The sequence below is a fragment of the Seriola lalandi genome, unplaced genomic scaffold (genome assembly GCF_002814215.2).
Source record: "Seriola lalandi dorsalis isolate HSWRI2012SDOR001 ecotype SW California unplaced genomic scaffold, Sedor1 jcf7180002054574, whole genome shotgun sequence".
In the NCBI taxonomy this organism is placed as follows: Eukaryota; Metazoa; Chordata; class Actinopteri; order Carangiformes; family Carangidae; genus Seriola; species Seriola lalandi.
Window position 1 is genome coordinate 240864 of NW_019525127.1, and position 20265 is coordinate 261128.

The following is a 20265-nucleotide window of genomic DNA, read 5'->3' on the forward strand; positions in this document are numbered from 1 at the left end:
CAGATGAAGTATCTCGGCTAGAACGGTTTGAAGATGCAAATGACTTAAACAATTGGGGCAGTTATTAAAAGTGCCCTGTGGGGTTTTGTTGTAAATGAAGAAAGTTGATGTTTATATTCAGTGTTTCTCAGAAAAACGTGCTGTGCGTGTGTGTGTCATGAAAACCTTCGAAAAGCCATTTAAAAGATATTTTCATGTATGTTTAAATCCATGTTTACGCACATGCGGTTCTCTGCTTCCCTGCCTCTGAGTGAGTTAATACCACATTTACTTTGCATGGTACTGTTAAGCAGAAAAATACAAAAACCAAACAGGGACCAATAGAACTACAAATGGTTAAAACTGAACACAGTAACCTTTAACAGCAATTTAAAATGACTTCATAGACCTTATTGTGCAGTGTGCAATTACAGAGTCGCTTCACATGCGCATACAAGGACGTAGCTGAAGAAGAAACCCTTTAGTGGTTTTTTATTTATCTGACAAGGGTAAGGAGTTAGGATTATATATATATATATTTATAAGTAGGGTCGGAAGTAAACGACAAAAATTTATAAAATTAACAGCAAGTAGGTCACCAGGGGTAGAACATACTGTTAATTTATACATTACAATGGTAATTTTGCAAATGATAACAGGCAAATGTACGTCATTAAGGCCTCTAATATTAGTAAATGTATTTTCTTCCAAGATATACATGTTAATAAATATTAAGTCAGACTCCTGCCAGGTCCACTCTGGTTTCCTAACAGAAAAATGAAGAAGAATAAAATGAAATAACACAGTGCGTGGGGGTGTTTTAAATCAAGGCCTTTCAAATCCATCGTAGCTTTTATAACCTGCTACTGAAATTCCAAAGAGAAAATAAACCTTGTAAAAACAGTCCTTCACATGTCCTCTGACATGAAATGGAATTTAGATTTAAACAGTAGTTTATTAGGTTTTCACTGAGGTTGCCACTTCTATAATCTTCCTCTTAACCCCGCCTGCAAATAATGAGTAATGTAAGAAACTCTACACACGTCTTACCTAACACAACATCCACTGCTGAGGTTAAATTGAATAAGAAAATGTGAAGCGCGTGTTTCTGTAAAAGCTCGAAAGCTTTGAGTTGGGATATTCAAACTGCTTAAAATAAGGAAATGTAGTCAACCACTTCTTTCTCCTGACGCCAGCCCCCTCCTCCCCCCACCCTATTTTGCAGTTTACATTTCTTCCCTCCCCTTTTCCTTCTTCCTCTTTCTTTATGCAGAAGTGAATATGTGTCCCTCCCCTTTCTTTTCTGTCTTTCATGCTTCATAAGTTTTTTTTTTTTGCCTCCCCCCTCAGTTTACCTCCTCCTTTTTTTTTTGCAGAACATTGTATTGTGCTTCTGCTCCTCCCTCCCTTCCTAGTTTTACTGAGGCAAAACTTCCTTTTCCCCTCCTGTTCCTTTTAAAGAATTAAAAGTTTGATCCCAGTCTCTTACATTTTAAGGAGGTGGCACCCGTGATCTTTTCCACCCTGAGCATAAGTCTGAATTAACTTCCTGTATGTCTCCCCTTCAGAGCTTCACTGTACCCTCCTCCACTTCCCCCTCTGACCTCTCCTCCCTCTCTTCGGCTCAGCTTCTCTCTTCCTGAGCTCACTCTGTCGTTAGCGTTCGCGTTGACTGGCCAGAGTCCGCGAGCTGAGTACCCTCGTCTTTATTTGATCCGCCAGCTTCCTCTGCCTCTCTCTCTTCTTTCTCTCTCTCTCTGTCCATCTCTGCAGCTCTTCACCCATTCATCTCTGTCCTGCCCTCGGGGTAAGTAGCCTAGAAAATATTTAACAGTTGACTGAGTATGTTTAGACATGTCATTCTCACACACACAGGCACACACACACACACACACACACACACACAGACAAACACACTTTGTAAGTGTAATGCATTTTTAGGAAAATGTAGGAAGTGTGCAACAGGCACTCCTGCTGCCCTCACGCTCACTCAGAGCACAGAAACGTGGAGGTTATTATGTGAAATTAGTTTTTTAATTAGTTTTTGTGAAGTAACTGACTGTGATGGATCTGTGTGAACTGATTTCCTGGTTGTGTGCTCTCACTGTGGAGGGTGAAGTTTGTTTGGGGGATGTGTGTTACCCTTGACCTGCATCATTCCTCTCGTGTTTCTGAAAGTCTGGATTTCATTAACACAACCTGAGTGAGATAAGCTCAGTGTTGTGTGCTCGCAGAGTTAAAGTCAGCTGATGGTGGGTTTTACCCCTCAAAAGTTCCCTCAAGTAGTCTGGACCACCTCTGACTGAATCTTAAAAAAACAACTGTGTAAATTTCATCACAGCTTCTAACGGTTTTCTTACTCTTTTCACTTCTTCATGGTAAAGAGAATATTGTGACTTCTGTTTTTCTAGACTTGACTGTTCTCCGCGCCCCACTTCCTGGTCTGTTTCTAACATCTGATTGGCCATGGCGTACCATAGTTTCCTGCTGGAACCAATTAGCTGCCATGCCTGGAACAAAGATCGGACCCGTAAGTCTGCTCGCCTTCTCTGATTGGTCACTCGGGGCTTGTACTTCAGTGTCTTCGAGTGGTCTCATCTCTAAACTGCACACTGTTTTCAATACAGACATCATGGAACATCTTGCTCCAACTAGTATCTGCGCCAAAGAACAACTGCTGTAAGAGACAGAGAGGGTTGTGATTGGCTCCCAGGTGGGAGAAGGTATTTCCTGTTTCCTGTAACAGTGAGGGTGGCGCCTGGGGGCCTTTCTGAGAAGCTCTTGTGCTCCATTAGCTGCAGGAAACTAATGCCATATTTGGCTGTTTTGATCACCGCTTTGGTTTCTGGGCAAAAACGGATGTAAGATGCGGCTGTGGTCGAGTCATACACTCGCACAGTTGTAGTTTCACTCCACTCTCAGCGGAACACTTTAGTTGGTTCATATTCCTGGATGTGCACTCAAAAAGCAAAAAACAAAACTGCACACCAAAGCACCCACACTGCTGCTCTCAGAGAAACGCTGCTTCTGACTCATCTGCTGACTACAACCAGCGCAGGGTTTGCTACAACATTATGGGAAGGAAGGTCGCAGTTCTTGCACATTTATCTATTTAAAGATACCATGTGTCTGTGAGCCGCCTGCGGGCAGATACATTCTGTATTTCTCCAGTTTTCTCTGTTCTCATGCACCAAGTCAGCTGTTCTGTGTCACACTCCACTGATCGTCCCATCATAAACGTCTCCTGTCAGTCACACTGTACTTTGTCCTCACACTGGGGAATTTCCTCTTTATATGTCGAACTAATTTGCACTGCTCTCTCTGTTGATGTACAATGTATTTGAATGTGTTTTTGTGCTGCAGAGATCGCCCTTTGCCCCAACAACCATGACGTCCACATCTACAAGAAAGATGGGACCAAGTGGACCAAGATTCATGAGCTGAAGGAGCATAACGGGCAGGTGACAGGTGAGGCACACTACACAAACACAAAGAGTGATTTACTGACTTAAGTTTTATATTAACCTCCAACAAACAAATACAAGTTGCAAAAAATGCAGCTGTTCTGTCCAACTGAACCTAATAAACAATGATGAGGATTTAAAACATTTAACAGTTGACTGAGTATATTTAGACATGCCATTCTCACACACACACACACACACAGTATAGTTTTTTAATTAGATTTTGTATATTTGGAAATACACTTTTCTTGTTGAGAGTTACATTAGAAGATCGATACCACTCTCATGTCTGTATTTGAATATGAAGCTATTACCACCAGCTTAGCTTAGCATAGCACAAAGACTGGAAACAGGGAAACAGCTAGCCTAGCTTTACCAAATTTAATAAAAATCCACCCAAATATAAACATGCTATACCTTGTTTGTTTGAATGGGACAAAAATCAAAGCTGAAAAACACCAAGTTGTGGTTTAATGAGCTGGTGGTTTATGTGAGTTATTTCAGTGTCTTCCTGGAGTTGCCACTGGTTAGCTGTATGCTAAGCTAAGTTAATTAAAGTGGACCTTGTTACCACACACTTGCACTTCTGTCCATATATATATATATACAGTATATATATATATATATATATATACTGTATATATATATATACAGTATATATATATACATATATATATATGTCCATGTATATATAATATATAATATATAATATATATATACACAGTATATATATCATGATGTATGTACAAAGATGAAACATCAATAAGAGCTTCTCTCTCCTGCAGGTATTGACTGGGCTCCAGACAGTAACCGTATAGTTACCTGCGGCGCGGACCGTAACGCCTACGTGTGGACCCTTAAAGAGGGCACGTGGAAGCCCACCCTGGTCATCCTCAGGATCAATCGCGCCGCTCGCTGTGTGAAGTGGTCACCGAAGGAGAACAAGTTTGCTGTAGGCAGCGGCTCCCGCCTCATCTCCATCTGTTACTTTGAGCAGGAGAACGACTGGTGAGTTTTTATAGGGTGGCCTCCTCTCCCCTAGTTTATGTTGCATTTAATCATTATGAACTGCAGATTGGGTTGTTTTCTAACATGCTGTGGTTCCTTACAGGTGGGTGTGTAAGCACATCAAGAAGCCAATCCGCTCCACCATCCTCAGCCTGGACTGGCATCCCAACAATGTCCTTCTGGCTGCTGGATCCTGTGACTTCAAATGCAGGTAATCAAAACAGATGCGTTTCTCCCGCCTCTTTCATTCCTCTCCGTTTTTTTTTTTGTTGATACAGTTTTTTTTCTTTGTGGAAATATTATTTAAATAGAGGCTCAAAGGTTAAATTGTGTCCCGTGCTTGTGTATGTTCACTCAATAGCCACCAGCTGCAACTCTAGAAACATAATATAAACTGAATATAAACATGAACATAAACTAAACTCATGTCTAGCCTCATTCAAATCTAAAATCTTAAATCCAATAATTTACAAAGTTTTTAAATCTATTTTCACAAGAACAAACAGTAACTCACTCATACAACACTCAACATACAGATAAAGCAGAATAAGTTATTATAAATGAACCTAATAAACTTCTCGGCCATGAACAATAACAGCTACAATAACTCATGTCTCCCTCTCGCTTACAGGGTGTTTTCAGCCTACATTAAGGAGGTGGAGGAAAAGCCTGGCCCCACTCCCTGGGGCAGCAAGATGCCGTTCGGGGAGATGCTGTTTGAATCCGGAGGGTCTGGAGCTGCAGATCAGAGTTCAGGAGGAGGCGGTGGTTGGGTGCACAGCGTGTGCTTCTCACACTCCGGCAGCCGCCTGGCCTGGACCTCCCATGACTCCACCGTGTCTGTCGCAGAGGGAGGCAAGACCGGCACGTAAGAGAGGGCGGGGGCACATACCTGTGTGTGTGTGTGTGTGTGTGTGTGTGTGTGTGTGTGTGTGTGTGTTCATGTGTGTTTGTGCACGCTGACCTTTGTTTTGACTTCCACAGGGTGAACAGTCTGAGCTCTGAGACACTTCCTCTTCTGTGTGTCACCTTCATTACTGAGAACAGCTTAGTGGCCGCCGTGAGTATTCACAATACACATCCAGTGTTTATTCTGAACACATTCAGCTTCAGTTTATGAATCAGTTGCTTTTATTCTTCTCATGTTTACTCTATTTGTGAGTCTGTCCACAATGTTGACAAATCAAATGATCAAAAGAAACAAATGTGAAAGGGAACAGTCTTTATTCAACATGTTATTGGTGTGTCATTATCCAAAGTATCTTATTTATTTTATTTTTCCATATTTATTTAGGTAGAAGCGTTCATTTTATTCCACTATCTTAACCTGTGGAAGTTCAGTATTCTTTTTAAATGACAACAACAGGCAGATTCATAAATTTACCATTTAAAGTGAGAGTCGGTGCTGAACAGTGGCCACTGTGGCCACAAGTGCCAATTACACGATGATGGCGAATTGAGTCAGTTGCTTGAAGACATCAATGGGGCTCGTTTGAGGAGGTTAAAGTTGCCATCCATATGATCGCAATGTCCCTGGATCATGTCTATTTGTGGTGTGTAATCCCTCCATCACTCTCCCTCCCTTATATTCAACCAGCTGTTTAGTATTCTATCTAAAGAAGGCAAAAATGCCACGAAAAAGACTTTCAAATAAGAGAAATACATTATCAATAGGGCACATTTTTTCTTTGCTTCTGGTTCCACGAGCAGAAAAGAGGATGAAATCTGTGCAATGTTAATGTGTTACATGGTAAAATGTTGTGTATTTATAGTAGCAGTCATAAAGTCAGCATGTAGTCTCAGTAATGTGAATCACACAGCAGCAGTATCTCTATCGTTCTCGAGTTTGCTTACTAAATGCTACCATCAAAATAAAAGATTCTACATTATAGTGGTTTGAGCTTTTATTGTTATATATATATATATATATATATATATTGGGATATAAAAAATATCAATCCTCATGTGTATCTGTGCTCCTCCAGGGCCATGACTGTTACCCGGTGCTGTTTGTGTACGACGGTGCAAAGGGCAGCTTGACATTTGGTGGCAAGCTGGACGTCCCTAAGCAGGCGGCCCAGAAGGGCATCAGTGCCAGGGAACGTTTCCAGAACCTGGACCGCCGGGCCTCAGAGACCCAGAGCACCGAAAAGGATCTGAACACCCTGCACAAGAACAGCATCAGGTGAGGAGGGGAAACAAACGCGTTGAGTGCGGACTGAAAGATTTAGGTGGTGTACAGGGAGACAGACAAGGGAAATCAAGATTCAAGTGATGAGTATATAGTTTATTGTTTCTAAAAGCATTTCTATTGCAGTCTTATTTGCACTTATGAGAAGACTGCTGGAGGTTAACAACAACAACAGCAACAACAACAACTTTTAATGTCTCAATATTAAACACACAGAATCTTAGTAAAGTAAGTGTGTGACGTCAAAATGAAAATAAAATAAGACCGTGTAGTGAAATGCTACAATTTCCCTCTTATTAGTATAAGCAAGAGAGAAAATGAAATTCTTGTTTGAGGAAAGCACTGACAGAGCTTTTTTAATTTCACTGTCTGTACAAAAAAAAAAAACATAAACTCTTGCACAGAAATATTGAAATATTTAAAAGCTTTGTGTGCCCATTGATGTTTACCTAACATTATTTTTTAATTTGAGGATATGCATAATCATCATCACCTATGTTAAAATAAGCTGCTTTCTGTTTGTACACAGAGTTTGACTTGTCTCACACTGTATTTCAGCCAAATCTCGGTGCTGGAAGGAGGAAGAAACCAGTGCACCAAGTTCTGCACCACTGGCATGGATGGAGGAATGGGCATCTGGGATGTCAAGGTAATTAACACATTGCAAAGAGAACACATGATGATCTTATATCTTGTTGACATGATGTCAGTCATAATGCAGACATGTTTTTGAGTGTTTCACTTTCCTCTTTCAGACTCTGGAGTCCTCAATGAAGAACTTGAAGATAGTCTGAACTGAAGTTAACGTTAAACCACCCAAAGTATAGTAGCTTCTGGAGATATGAACACCGCTGCCTTATCACACAAAGCTTCTCGGCCATATTTTAATCAGGTATTTTTTTATATACAGGTTAAACGATCAGACTCGGGTCAAACAGTGTTTGTAATCCCTCTGAAGCTCTTTGCTGAGCTTGTTAAAGTCAACACTGTGCACAGAGGGACTGACCACAGGTCTGCAAACGGTACTTCACGAGTTCGATCAGTATAGTCACAGACAGTTCAGTCTGAGCTGAACGCTTAAAGCAGAAATTTTATATTAATCAGGATGAAATGCTGCAGTACTTGTTTAAAGCTTATGCTGGTCATAATATGCATTTAATAAATGATTGCTGTTACAGTATTCAACAAAGCTTTGTTCATTGCAGGTGTGTGTGTGTGTGTGCGTGTGTGTGGATGTGTTTGGATTTTTTTTTTTCTTTAAATGTTACTGTTTGGCAAAAAGTAATGGATTCAGTATTTGTCTAATAGAATTATATATATATCTGTTATTATGAAGGAAACTTTAAAACAGAATTAGACCAACATGTAAGACAACAACATTTGTAGGAAACAAACAGTTAAATGAATGAATAACATGAGAAGAAAGACTCAACAGCTGAAACTATACATACTTGGCCCACATGCTTGTTTTCTTATGGCTCAGTACATGCCTGATTCCACGGCCTGAATCTGGCCAATATACAGCATGATTTAAAGATGCTGCCTCCACATCTGGACCACAGTCTTCCAGCTGTCAGTCCATCCTGGCGAATAACAGCCGGACACTGCCCAGATGTGGAAGTATAAGGGCCAGACTCGGGCTGAGGACCAAGGCATATGTTGGCCCAGAAGAGAAAATTACAACTATTTTGGTCGATTAACTGTTTTATTTGTATAATATTTGCATCCACCCAGCTGTTTTTCTCACTTTTACATCACTGTTAATTGAATATCTGTTTGTTGAACAAAACAGGAAAGTTGAAGTCAATACCTTAGCTCTGGGAAATTGAGATGGGCATTTATTTTTATATAATCAGAAGATTTAATGTGTCTTCACCAAGTCCTGGTTACAGCCTAGCACTGACCAGAACGCTGATATATATATATATATATATATATATATATATATATATATTTTTTTTTTAGGAGGTTTTCAAGTAGAATCAGTCATCTGAGCAGGGACTTCTGCTCCTTAAATATCGATTTAGCTTGACACAATAATAAAAACGCACAACCATCGTCATCGCATTATATCATCAGCCTCCATCTCCACCTAGAGGCAGAACCGGGGGCTGCACATACAGGCGCATATCGGCACGAATCTCCCCAGTCATCATGAGCCAGTCCCTCAGAAAATGATGTGGCAGCCCTCAGTGGTAAAAACAACCCTCCTCACCGAGTCGTGATGAGGTGAACCGGCACAGAGAGAGAGAGAGAGAGAGAGAGAGAGAGAGAGAGAGAGAGGGGAGAGAGAGAGGGAGACCACCACCGACCGTGCAGGAAAACCGGCTGCTTCCTCAGAGACCGTCCCCGCACGCCCACACTTCCGGACTGGATCCTCTGGAGGCAGCTGGGTCGGGATGCGTCCGTCTCCCGGTGCTGCTTGAGATGAGGATAAGACGACGACGACGTCTTCCCGGTGAAGCGGCGATGCCCGTGACGTTGCGTTAGATGTGCCCGTTACAATCCGAGCTGAACTGATCAGACCGCGACGCTTGATCGCTCAACACTCAAGAGAGGAGGGATTCAGGCTTTAGCCGTACTGTCTGTCTGCTGTCAACTGTTGCTTATTTCCACTGTAAATGAATCTTGTAAGGTAGGTCGTGTTATTTCTCATCGTTTCACCCCGCTGACAACATGATGAAGAGTCACACACCGCACAGAAACGGAGACATGTCTCATCTCGCTGCCTGATAGTGATGTTAATGATGGTGATGATGATGAGGAAGAGGAGGAGGATGCTGAAAGGGGTTTGGGAATGATCTTTAAAAAAAAATGATCTTGAATGAATTTTTTTTTTCTTTTAAGTAAATTTATTTCAACGTATCTCTGAACTAGTGATGTAATAATCTTGTAGTCCAGGGTTTATTTGGGTTTATACACAAACCTGCCACTTCCCTCCTCCTCCTCCTCCTCCTCCTCCTCCTCCTCCTCCTCATCATCTTGCTGTCTCTTCAGCTTCCTCTCTTTCTGTCCTTTCTGAGACACAGAAGGCCTCACAAACACACATCCTCATTGTCCTCAGTGTCTTTGACTTACTGTACATCTTTGGACTTGCACACGAAAGCCAGTCGGGTCTACAGGTTGAGGTTGTCCCGGTGGCGTTGGGTGGGTTTCACAGCAGGAAGAGGTCAAACAGAGCAGTTTAAGACCACCAGCGACTCTTATTTTCATATCAGTTCATCTACTGATGAACTGTCAGAACATAGTACATGATGTCCATCACAAGTCCAACAAGATTTAGTTTTGTTTTTCTCACCAATAGCTCAGAAACCTAAAGATATTCAGGTTATACTGATATAAAAAGCAACAAATCCTTACGTTGTTTTAGAGGCTGTAACCATCATATTTGTTTTTAGGATTTTTGCGTCTAAAAAATGACTGAAACAATTAAGTGATGATCAAAATTGTTGTTGTTTCAATCCTGGAGCAAAACCCTTTTATACCCAAATATTTTCTGCTGTCCACAAGCGAGAAGCCCCCCCCCCCCTCAACTGCTACATAAAATCAGAAAGCGTTGCATGTGTGGAGAGTGTGAGCTCAGTGTGTTGTCATGCTACAGTAGAGACTGAGGCTGTGGCCAAATTATCACAGTTTTACTTGACGTGATATGAGTTGTCCTGCAGGACAGCTTCCAATTTTTGAACCCGTCCAGTAATAAAAGCGAATAAATCAAGAAGGTGGCAGGTGATTTTGTTTATTACTTTGTTGCAAAGAAATATGAAAACATTTCCTTTGTTTGAGCAGCTGTTCTAATATTGTTCACAGCTTTATATTGGAGCCAAAACAATTAATGATGAGTAGTTAATCAAAAGATAATTAATCAGCAACAAATGTCAAATATTCTTTGCTTCAAGTTTTTTCAGATGTGAAGAGCTGCTGCTTTTTCTACAGTTCATATCATTTATAATGTAATATTTTGGGCTTTTGGAGTGTCGGTCAGACCAAACGAGGCTTGTTCAAACTTGTGATGGATATTTTTCTGCTCTTTTTTATTGACATTTCCTCATAGATTAATCAGCGATGAAAATAATAGTTTTTACATACCTCCTGTTGAGAGTCCACGAGACTACAGGGCTACAGCTAACGAGTATTTCCACTGTTGATTTTTTTATTAATTATCCGATTAAAATGTCTGTCACAGTGTCCGGGAGCACAAGGCGACATCTTCAAATTGCATATTTTGTCTGACCAACTATCTACAACCTAAATATATTTATATTTGTTGTGATATAAGAAAGAGAAAACCAAATGTTTGGCTTTTTCTTAAGTACTGTCCATCACCGTATTTGTACTTGCTGTACTTGCACACAGAGCAGATAAAAACCAGCTTTAATATTAATTCATGTTGACCATTAACTGGACTGAGGTTGTGGTCTTCATGGTTCAGCGAGACAGCTGAAGCAGAGACACTTCCTTCTGCCCGTCCTGCTGTTGTTGTAGGAGTTATCGTGACGTTTCCACAGCGCTGCTCCTCTCTGTCCACTTCTCTCTGTGTCTTTCTGCCTGGCCTCTGGCCTGGTAATTATCAGCCAGCTTGATAAAGTCATTAATGACCCGGCCAAGCCTGCTGGGCCTGGCGCTGACACACACACACCAAAGAGAGAGTCAGTCAGACAGTGTGAGGCCAGCGTTGGATACAGGGCGAGGAAGCCTGTTATTGGGGACAGGACGGTGTGTTTCTGGGCTGGGTCAGTTAGTATTAATAGCTCTGAACCAGCGTCACTTTGAAAACAGCTGCTTAAGGAAAGGGAGCACACTGGAGGAGATGGAGGGAAAGGAAAGGATGAGCCGTGGTTGTTAAGATCCCTGTCGCATTATTGTCATTATGTGAGGTGGATTTTCTATCTGTTCTCACCTCTTCTTGAGTTTTATCTCCTGTACCTGTCTGTGCGGGATCAGTAGTATCACTTATTTTTACTTTTGAAAACAAGGAAGATTTGAAACAGCTTAAGTGTAGGAGGAAAACATCATGTTCCACACTGTTGCACAACAACATAGAAATATAGCACAGTTAGATTTAAGGGTAATATAACTGCTGATACTGAAACTGCTGATTTTATGAAATGCTGCAGGCTGTGTGCATATGTGAACATCCAGCTGTGAATTTGACAGCCTCTGAATGTTTGCTTTTTTCCCCTAATGAGATGGCACATACATGCACAGCTCCATAGATGTATAGTTCAGATAAATTAGGTGTTTTCTAACATTGGCAAAGGGCATCTTCAAGTTTAGAAAAGCTAACTGACTTTCCTTTCTCTAAATTTATATGTATGCATTTTTAATTTGAGTGGTATTTCCTCTGAAGGGAGCCTCTTTCTTATTTTGAGCCCCTCTGATCTTAGAACAATGTGTGTGTGTGTGTGTGTGTGTGTGTGTGTGTGTGTGTGTGTGTGTGTGTGTGTGTGTGTGTGTGTGAGTGAGGAAGAGACAGAGACATCGCTAAATCTAGGTCTCTTATGAAATCTGGCTCTGCAAGATGCAGCATAAAAATAGGGAGGGGTTGTGGTTTATGACTGTGTGTGTGTGTGTGTGTGTGTGTACATGTCTGTGTCTGTGTGTGTGTGTTGTGTGCATGTACATCTTTGTCCATTTGCCGTCCTGCATGTTAATTTAATCATCGGGAGGCAGAGAGGAGACAGGGCCGGGGGAACAGGAGAGGGAGATGGAAGAGATGAGGAAAGAAAGATGAAAGAAACCAGGAGTTTTCTGCTGTGGTATCCCTGCTCAATGGTTTCTATGACAACAGTGACATCACTAATGGAGTGCTACCTCCTGATCTGTGTTTGTTTGGGTTTCTGTGCAAAGTGTTCCTGTTCGAAAGAATATGTGTGTGTGTGTGTGTGTGTGTGTGAACATGCAGGCGTATCTGTACACGTGAATCGTTTATGAAAGAGATCATCAGGACAAAACCTCTGGTTCAGTCGGTCCGTGGTTACCCACTGTTGCCAGGCAACAGCAGCCATGGCAACAAGTTGAAGCATGATCTAGTGTTGCTAAGCAAAAGGACAGGGTGGGGTGAAATTTTGTGAGCACCACTGAGATACAAATGGATACAAATATTTAAGATGTTCAACATGTTTTTAGGACATTAAGAAGAAGAAAAACATTGATTAAAACAGATTTCTTTTTTTTTAAATAGCACACATCACAAAAAGCTGTTTTTAATGAGAAATAAATAACACTGCTGTAAAAAAGCTTTTGTAATTTTAATTCTTATTTGCGGCTTTGCTAGTGTGTAAATTGCCTATGTATTATTGTTGTATATAGAAGAATCTAATGTCATAGATTTTAGTTCAGATCAGTAGCTGCAACGATTGATAAGGTTATTTTCATTATCAATTCATTTGTCAGTTATTATGTTTATTTATCGTTCGGACTGAAAAATATCAGAAAATGCTGATATATTTTTTTTCTTAAAAAATTCCTAAAAACAATTAATCAATCATAAAAACAGTTGCATATTTGCATATTAATTTATCGTCAATCGACTGATCGATTAATCAACTAATCGTTGCTGCTCCACAGATCATAAAGATGCTATTGAATATACATTTGTTACATTACATTTGTTGATTTGTGATATTTCCAGGTTTATGAACAACCGTGTTCCTCCTAACAAGAGATACCAGCCCACAGAATATGAGCATGCTGCCAACTGTGCCACGCATGCGGTGAATACACACACACACACACACACACACACACACACTTACTCAGAAAGTGATCATTAACCTGACACAGATGATTTGACACCAGCATCATTACTAAACAGACAAATGACACGGACACCACCAGGTTTTTTTCTGACCACACATACAGTACATCACACACATGCTTTCAGTTGATCTTGCATAGTTATTTATTTGCCTGTCTGTATCTCATGTTTCATTTATGTCATGAATTCATGTAGTTATGGATAATCCCCAGCCTGCTGGGCAGCTCGTTGTTGCACTTCCAGTCAGAGGACCAATGGGAGCGGTTGTCGGCCTGGGTGTACGGGGCGGGGCTCAGCTCGCTCTTCATCATCTCCACCCTGTTTCACACTGTGGCCTGGAAGAAGAGCCACTTACGGTACACACACACACACACACACACGCACGCACACACACACACTTTAATGGCACTGTAATATTGCAGATTAATATGGTGAAATGGTTGAAGAGGACGCAGAAAAAACAGCTACTTCTTTTTCTGTGAGTTTTTCAGATTAGTTGGTGTTTTTTGGAAACTGTTTGTCCTTCTCTGGAGCGAATGTGTATCCCTGCATTCCATATTTGTTTTTGAGATGTAAAAGACACTGATGTTACATGTATAAACAGTGTCACTCAGGTGTCATGAGGCTGTTTGGTCTCTCTCTTCAGGTCTGTGGAGCACTGTTTCCACATGTGTGACAGGATGGTGATCTATTTCTTCATTGCTGCCTCCTACGCCCCTTGGTAAACAACCCAGCCTGCTAAGTATGAGTGTGTGTATATGTGTGGAGAGTGTGTATATATTCATCATCATGTCTTCCTGTTTATTCCTAACCAGGCTGAACCTGCGGGAACTGGGTCCCTGGGCGAGCCACATGCGCTGGCTGGTGTGGGTCATGGCCTCTTTTGGTACCACCTATGTCTTCTTCTTCCACGAGAGGTCAGCTCGAACATCCAACACTTACTTTCATCAGTATCAGACTGTCTCTTTATTTATTAATCTAATCAATATTCCTCCTGTGTGACAAAAAATCTCGACTCAATGGCCCGTTTACTCGCTTTTTCTGAGCTTATCGTTGCATACCATGATCTTCATCACATGACCTAAGTGTAGGGATGGACTAATCTGATTCTGAAATCCAGACTCAGGGTTTAAAGGATACTGTGTTCTGACCAGAGTATTTTTTTAATTATTTATTTTCACCAAAATGTAAAATCTTTAAATCTGTATAAAGATATATGTAGGTTAACATGAGGCTGTAAACAGAGATGACTTATTAAAGTTTAAGTTAACCTACGCACAAGTGCACCCACAGAGCGCACTGTATTATGCCACTTTCTGATTTACACACCTGACCGGTGGCTGCTGCTGCGGCCTTCTGCCGTGTCTCCTGAATTGCACCGTGCTGACCTGAATCTACTTCAGGTAATACACCGACACTGCAGGACTACCTCATACAAACGCACGTCAAATAACCCCAACTATCCCTTTAAAAATGTACATGATTTCAAGATTTTTTTCTTCTGCACCTCTTTACCAAACCTCTTTGATTAGTTATATGCATTCATACACAAGTATTCTTATAACATTTTCACACTGGTTTCATTATAATCAGCCTCCGAATAACTGCCTGAGAGAGAGGGTGAGAATGAGAGTGTACATGTTATACTGTACGGGAGGAAGCTGGCGCTCTTATTGTGAAAAGACAGGAAACTTTGGCCCTGGTGAGGTTGCATAGGAAAAGTCGTGTGAACATGGCCGTTGACAATAAAAGAGTTGTCTAGTAACTTCAAGAAGTATAGAAGAAGTATAAAGGGGACGTTAAGTAACCTTGAATGCCATTCACATTAAAATGCATTTAAGTGGCAGAACTTAACAGAGTCGTTCATGTCTCAAAGAGTCGCAACTTAACACACACCATTCAATACGTTAAATATCTAGTGGTACACCCTAAAGACAAGAACCTCCCTTGACCAAATTCCACACTTAGACTTGGTTAAAAGCTCAGAAAAAGCCAGTAAGTGACCTTTGAGCTGAGATTATTTTGTTACACATACTGTCACTTAGGTCAAGAATGAACACCTGTGCTTAAATATTCTTCTGTATCAGATACAAGGTCATGGAGTTAATCTGCTACACGGTGATGGGAGTTTTTCCTGCCCTGGTCATCCTCTCAATGGTGAGCCTGCTCTTCTACGGTAGTGTGTGTAGTTTTGACATGTCTCCATTGTCCATGTCGCTACAACTGAAGACTAACAAACGCTCTGCCTCTTCGCAGCCGGAGCAGTCGGGTCTGTGTGAGCTTCTGGTGGGCGGAGCCTGCTACTGTCTGGGGATGGTCTTCTTCAAAAGTGATGGCATCGTCCCATTCGCTCATGCCATTTGGCACCTCTTTGTTGCTATGGGAGCAGCCATACACTACTACGCCATCTGGAAGTACCTCTATGCCCAGCCACCCAATCAGGTCCAGACCTCCAGATGACATCAGCGCTGACCTCACAGGGAGTAGCTCCCGTTTTTGAGCGACTTCAGTGAGATGATGTGAGCTGTGTTCAAATTCAGGGGCTGCCTCATTTGGAGGCTAGTTGGGTGACCATGTACCTCTTCCCCAAATGATACAGTCGAACCTCACAGATACCAAAACAAATGCTGCATTCAAGCGGTCCTCGTCAACTCATCAAGTCAAATATTTTAATTTTTATCACCAGGAAACCGCCCTCACAGTGATAATACTTGGGCATGTTTGATGATAGATACCTGAATTCTACTTTAACACATGGTGGACAGCTGGGAAACAGTGTACCAGGTTAGTGATAAAGAAACATATCTAAACAGCCTCTGCTTACCATCATTCCCAGACTTGTAGAAAGAAGTGAAGTTTATGCCTGGCATCCATTATTTCATGGGATTAAGTTTGGTTTCAGAGGGCTATGATGCAGAAGACCAACAAAAAAGGATGTGAAATTCTGTTTTATTAAAGCACTTTTCTTACTCAACATCACTAAAGTTTCATTGATGGGGAATGCTGGATTGGCCACTGCATTATCTTTGAATGATGGTCTTTTTAGGAGAATTTTAGCTGTGAATCAAAATAAAAACATATTAATCATTTTTAAAAAAATGGTGCCAGTACTTTTTCAGCCCTGAATAGCGTCTGCTGCCGTCCCTGTAAGGCTTCGTCCAGCCTCTACAACCTCCACCAATCAGAGGGTTAGGGCAACCTCAATTTAGCCTGTAAGGTGAAGCCCAGGGCAAAACTGTTCAGCAACAACTCACTGCTACTGCTTGGAAATGTTACAGCGCAGCATATCAGTTTTTATCAATCCAGAGTTTCTGGATTACAGCAGCTGGACGAGTGTTTAGAGAGATTTCAGTGAGTAAATCATCCGCAGCTGAAATTACGCCCCATTTATTATTTACTACATCCTGCACTGGCTTAGTGACTCATGACCACCTGAAGTGAAATACCTCATACATATGATGTGGTTATTGTGATATTTCCTGACTTAACGAGTTGATGAGGACAGTTGAACGCACCATTAAGCAATTGACCGGCATGCAATAGATTGTAGGACACTTGAGAGTGACAAAGCAAACACCGGTTGTGTATTCCAAGCTGTGGCAAAAAAAACAAACAAACAAAAAAAAAACCAGAAGGCTGCATTTGGAGGAGACTTTGCACCAAAACTGCCCTGTCAGCCTGTTGTGATGAATCTGGACTTCAAGGGAAGCAGCCTGTGAAATGGGACACAGCTTTTTAGTCTTTACCACCTCAGTTCATTTAAGTTTTATTTTACAGTATTTATTTATTTATTTTTGCAGGAATTTAGTTTCATTCCAACTATCAGGGGTTAAATAGCTATTCTTGGAGATTTCTCTCTTCGTGGTGCACGTCCAGATTCAGTGTTTAGCTGAATTGAAGGGCATTGTCTTATTGTCAAGAGGAAGACAATGTTTACAATTAGCTGACTTGACTATCATAATTAGTTATAGGACATTATTTAAAGCATCATCATCATCATCATTAACAGAAGGCATCATGTGGTTTGATTATATTTAAGAGGTTGCGACATCAGTAATTTACTATTACAATTCAGAGCTCTAGATAGTATTATCACTGTTATTGTTATTAGTTGTGCTATTAACACTTTAGTACACTATATGGTTTTAACAGTGGTTGCTTCAGTCAGTGATTTACTGTGATTTTCCGAATCAAGCATGACTGTAGAATGATCTTTTTTTATGTTGAACATACGGATATTCATGGTTTCAGTCTTGAAGACTTTACCTGTGTGCTTCCACCTTTACTAGGCTCTACTCAGTAGATTATGGAGAATATTTACTGAATTCTAATAGTTTACTGTTGGTGATTAGGTTTAGTAAGTGACGATGTCATCAGTACGATTTATACAGTATATATTTATCAATGAAGTATGATATATGTTGATTTCAACTATATTTTCTTCTGATGTACTCATAGTGTTCGCTGATTATCTTCATCATCTCCATCCTAAACGAATGGGACCCATTTGATAGAGTTTGTCAAAGCTACATGGTTAAACCTCAGAGGGGGGAAAACCACTGTCTGACTCAGCACTGCCAGAAGACTGACCTACTGCCGCAACTGATAGCACACTACTACCATATATACGTCTCACACTTGAAAGGAAACTGAAGCTATAGTATTGTTGAACAATCTGGCCCAATATTAAGGCATCTCAGGTGTGTGTGTGTTTGTGCGTGTGTGCGTGTGCGTGCGCGTGTGTGTGTGGGTTCGTATGTATCCTATAATATATGACTCCCATGAATCCAAAGCCTCTAATCGGCTGAGTCTATGTTTACACGTGAACGCATGTACCTTGAACACGTTAAAAATACATTTGAATATGTACGTATTCTCTAAGTGTTAAACTGTATGTGGTGGCACATGATATATCGGACAAGCTTGTGTTGTGTGATAAATGTGGCTTGAGGACCAACAGGTCAAACCATCTGGTATTTATAGGTGTACAAACAAATTATTTTTTAAAACCTCTGCTCCTGTTCGACATCTTTTCACTGCTGTCTGTCTCTCAGGATTTGGATCATTCGTGCTTTAAACGCCCGTGAAGCCACATTCAGCGACCACTAAAGCTGCTGTTCGGGTGCTGTCTGCAGCAACCAAAACCGTCAAATAGCTGTGAAGCTGCTTTCTTTAATGCTGGCATCGCTCCACACGGCTTCACTTGCTTATTCACAACCCAAGTAGGGCAGCAGCCACAAAAGTTTTCTGCTAGCTTTACATATGGGTAACATTTATAGAATAACCAAAGCAGCTTTAAGTCAGTCAGAAACTTGATATAAAACCACTGCACATATTATGGCGGCAAAAGTGTTTATAGATTATAATAAGAACTAGAAAGCATGCTTTCACCAAAGCTGCAAAACTCGCTAATTATGTTGAAAAAAACCACATAACTCGCAGTTAGATTTGCATCAAAACTCGTTGTGTTAAACAATTTACTAGATTCATGTGTCAGATTTTTTCTCTTTCAAATAGGTGCAGTATTTCATGAGAAAATGAGGAAGGGGAAAAAAACTGCCTGATCTTGCAGTGTTGAGAGATAATTTTAAAATACCTTACCATACCTAGATTCGGATTCCAAAACAAAAAACTAATAATTTCTTCCTCATTTCATGGCCAAACTTTGCACCCTTAAAAGATATCGTGCAGACAAACAAACTGAGAACAAAGCAAAAATAATTGGACTGAAAACATTTTACCTCTTGGGCAAAGGTAAGAAATGATATTATACAATATATATAGAACAAAACTGCACATTCTTAACAAAAGAGCGACTGTCTGCACGGCTGTCTGACTCCCCCAGAACAGGTCAAATATACTTTAATTTCAAAACTTAATATTCATTCCTCAATAACAAAAAAATGCATTTATAACTTACCAAACAGCATATGAATGCAGCATTTTACTGTCGTAAATCATCTCGTCATCTAATCTACAAAAACATCCAAAATTCAACCAAATCTGTTTCTTTTTTTGAGACATCTGAACAATAAATACACTGGAGATTAAAAAAAAAGAAAAAGAAAAAAGGAGGTAACACAAATCTTTGGTTGCAGTTTTTTATTTTATTTTACTTAGCAGAGAGTGGTAATTTAACATCACAACAAATTCAGTGTCACAGCTGGCTGGGAGTTACATTTGTCACACTGTGGATATCTGAGTTTGGAAAGAAAACTCTTCAGATACATTCTCCAGTATCTTTTCGTATTTGTTCTCTCAGTGTTTGCTCCAGCCTTGTTGAGTTTACTGTGTTGGAGGTTTTATCGCCAGAATTTCGACTAGTTCCACAGACGGGTTCGGCCACTCTGAGAGGAAGTATTTGAGGATTTCATGTGTGTCTGTCTTGTCTTGGTTATAACATGTCTCGTTCGGACATACAGTGCCCACCTGACTTTGTATAGAGCTCTGTGGTTTTATAAAATCTCCATGAAGCCTTCATGGACCCTCTGTACATTGTTTATAGACGCTCTGTGATTGTGGCTCTGTTCTCAGTGCTGCTGGTGTTTTCTTTCTGGTTCTACATGACTGATTATATTACTCCATATTCTTTCTGTCTCTTTCTCCAATTTCAATATTGGTTTTTGTGTCTGTGGTGCTTTTGTGCTGTGATAAGCCCATATGATGCCAACAATGCTTTTATCTTTTCTATTTCTCTTGTAATAAAAAAGCTTTTTCATGCAATATATTCCAGGACTGCCGAGTTTTTTTTTATTTTAGAATGTTTCACCTTTTGAAAAATTTCAGATCTTTATATTTGATCATAGAAACATATTTTGTACGATGCACATTATGCACGGTTGACAAAATGATCTGCAGATGTACCT

At 40.6% G+C, this 20265-nt stretch overlaps 2 protein-coding genes across 2 annotated transcripts; both read left to right on the forward strand.

The window, feature by feature from the left end:
• Window positions 1-1592: 1592 nt before the first annotated feature.
• LOC111663305 (actin-related protein 2/3 complex subunit 1B-B-like) lies at window positions 1593-7831 on the forward strand. Its single transcript, XM_023417471.2, has 10 exons — window positions 1593-1786; window positions 2391-2509; window positions 3343-3447; window positions 4229-4451; window positions 4555-4662; window positions 5083-5319; window positions 5436-5511; window positions 6437-6636; window positions 7201-7291; window positions 7398-7831. The coding sequence occupies exons 2-10, from the start codon at window positions 2446-2448 to the stop codon at window positions 7434-7436; spliced, it is 1143 nt and encodes a 380-aa protein (XP_023273239.1). The 5' UTR covers window positions 1593-1786; window positions 2391-2445; the 3' UTR covers window positions 7437-7831.
• Window positions 7832-8868: 1037 nt separating this feature from the next.
• On the forward strand, window positions 8869-20124 carry LOC111663307 (monocyte to macrophage differentiation factor 2-like). Its single transcript, XM_023417473.2, has 7 exons — window positions 8869-9277; window positions 13274-13355; window positions 13595-13755; window positions 14046-14120; window positions 14215-14316; window positions 15487-15556; window positions 15656-20124. The coding sequence occupies exons 1-7, from the start codon at window positions 9264-9266 to the stop codon at window positions 15857-15859; spliced, it is 708 nt and encodes a 235-aa protein (XP_023273241.1). The 5' UTR covers window positions 8869-9263; the 3' UTR covers window positions 15860-20124.
• The last annotated feature ends 141 nt before the right edge of the window (window positions 20125-20265 follow it).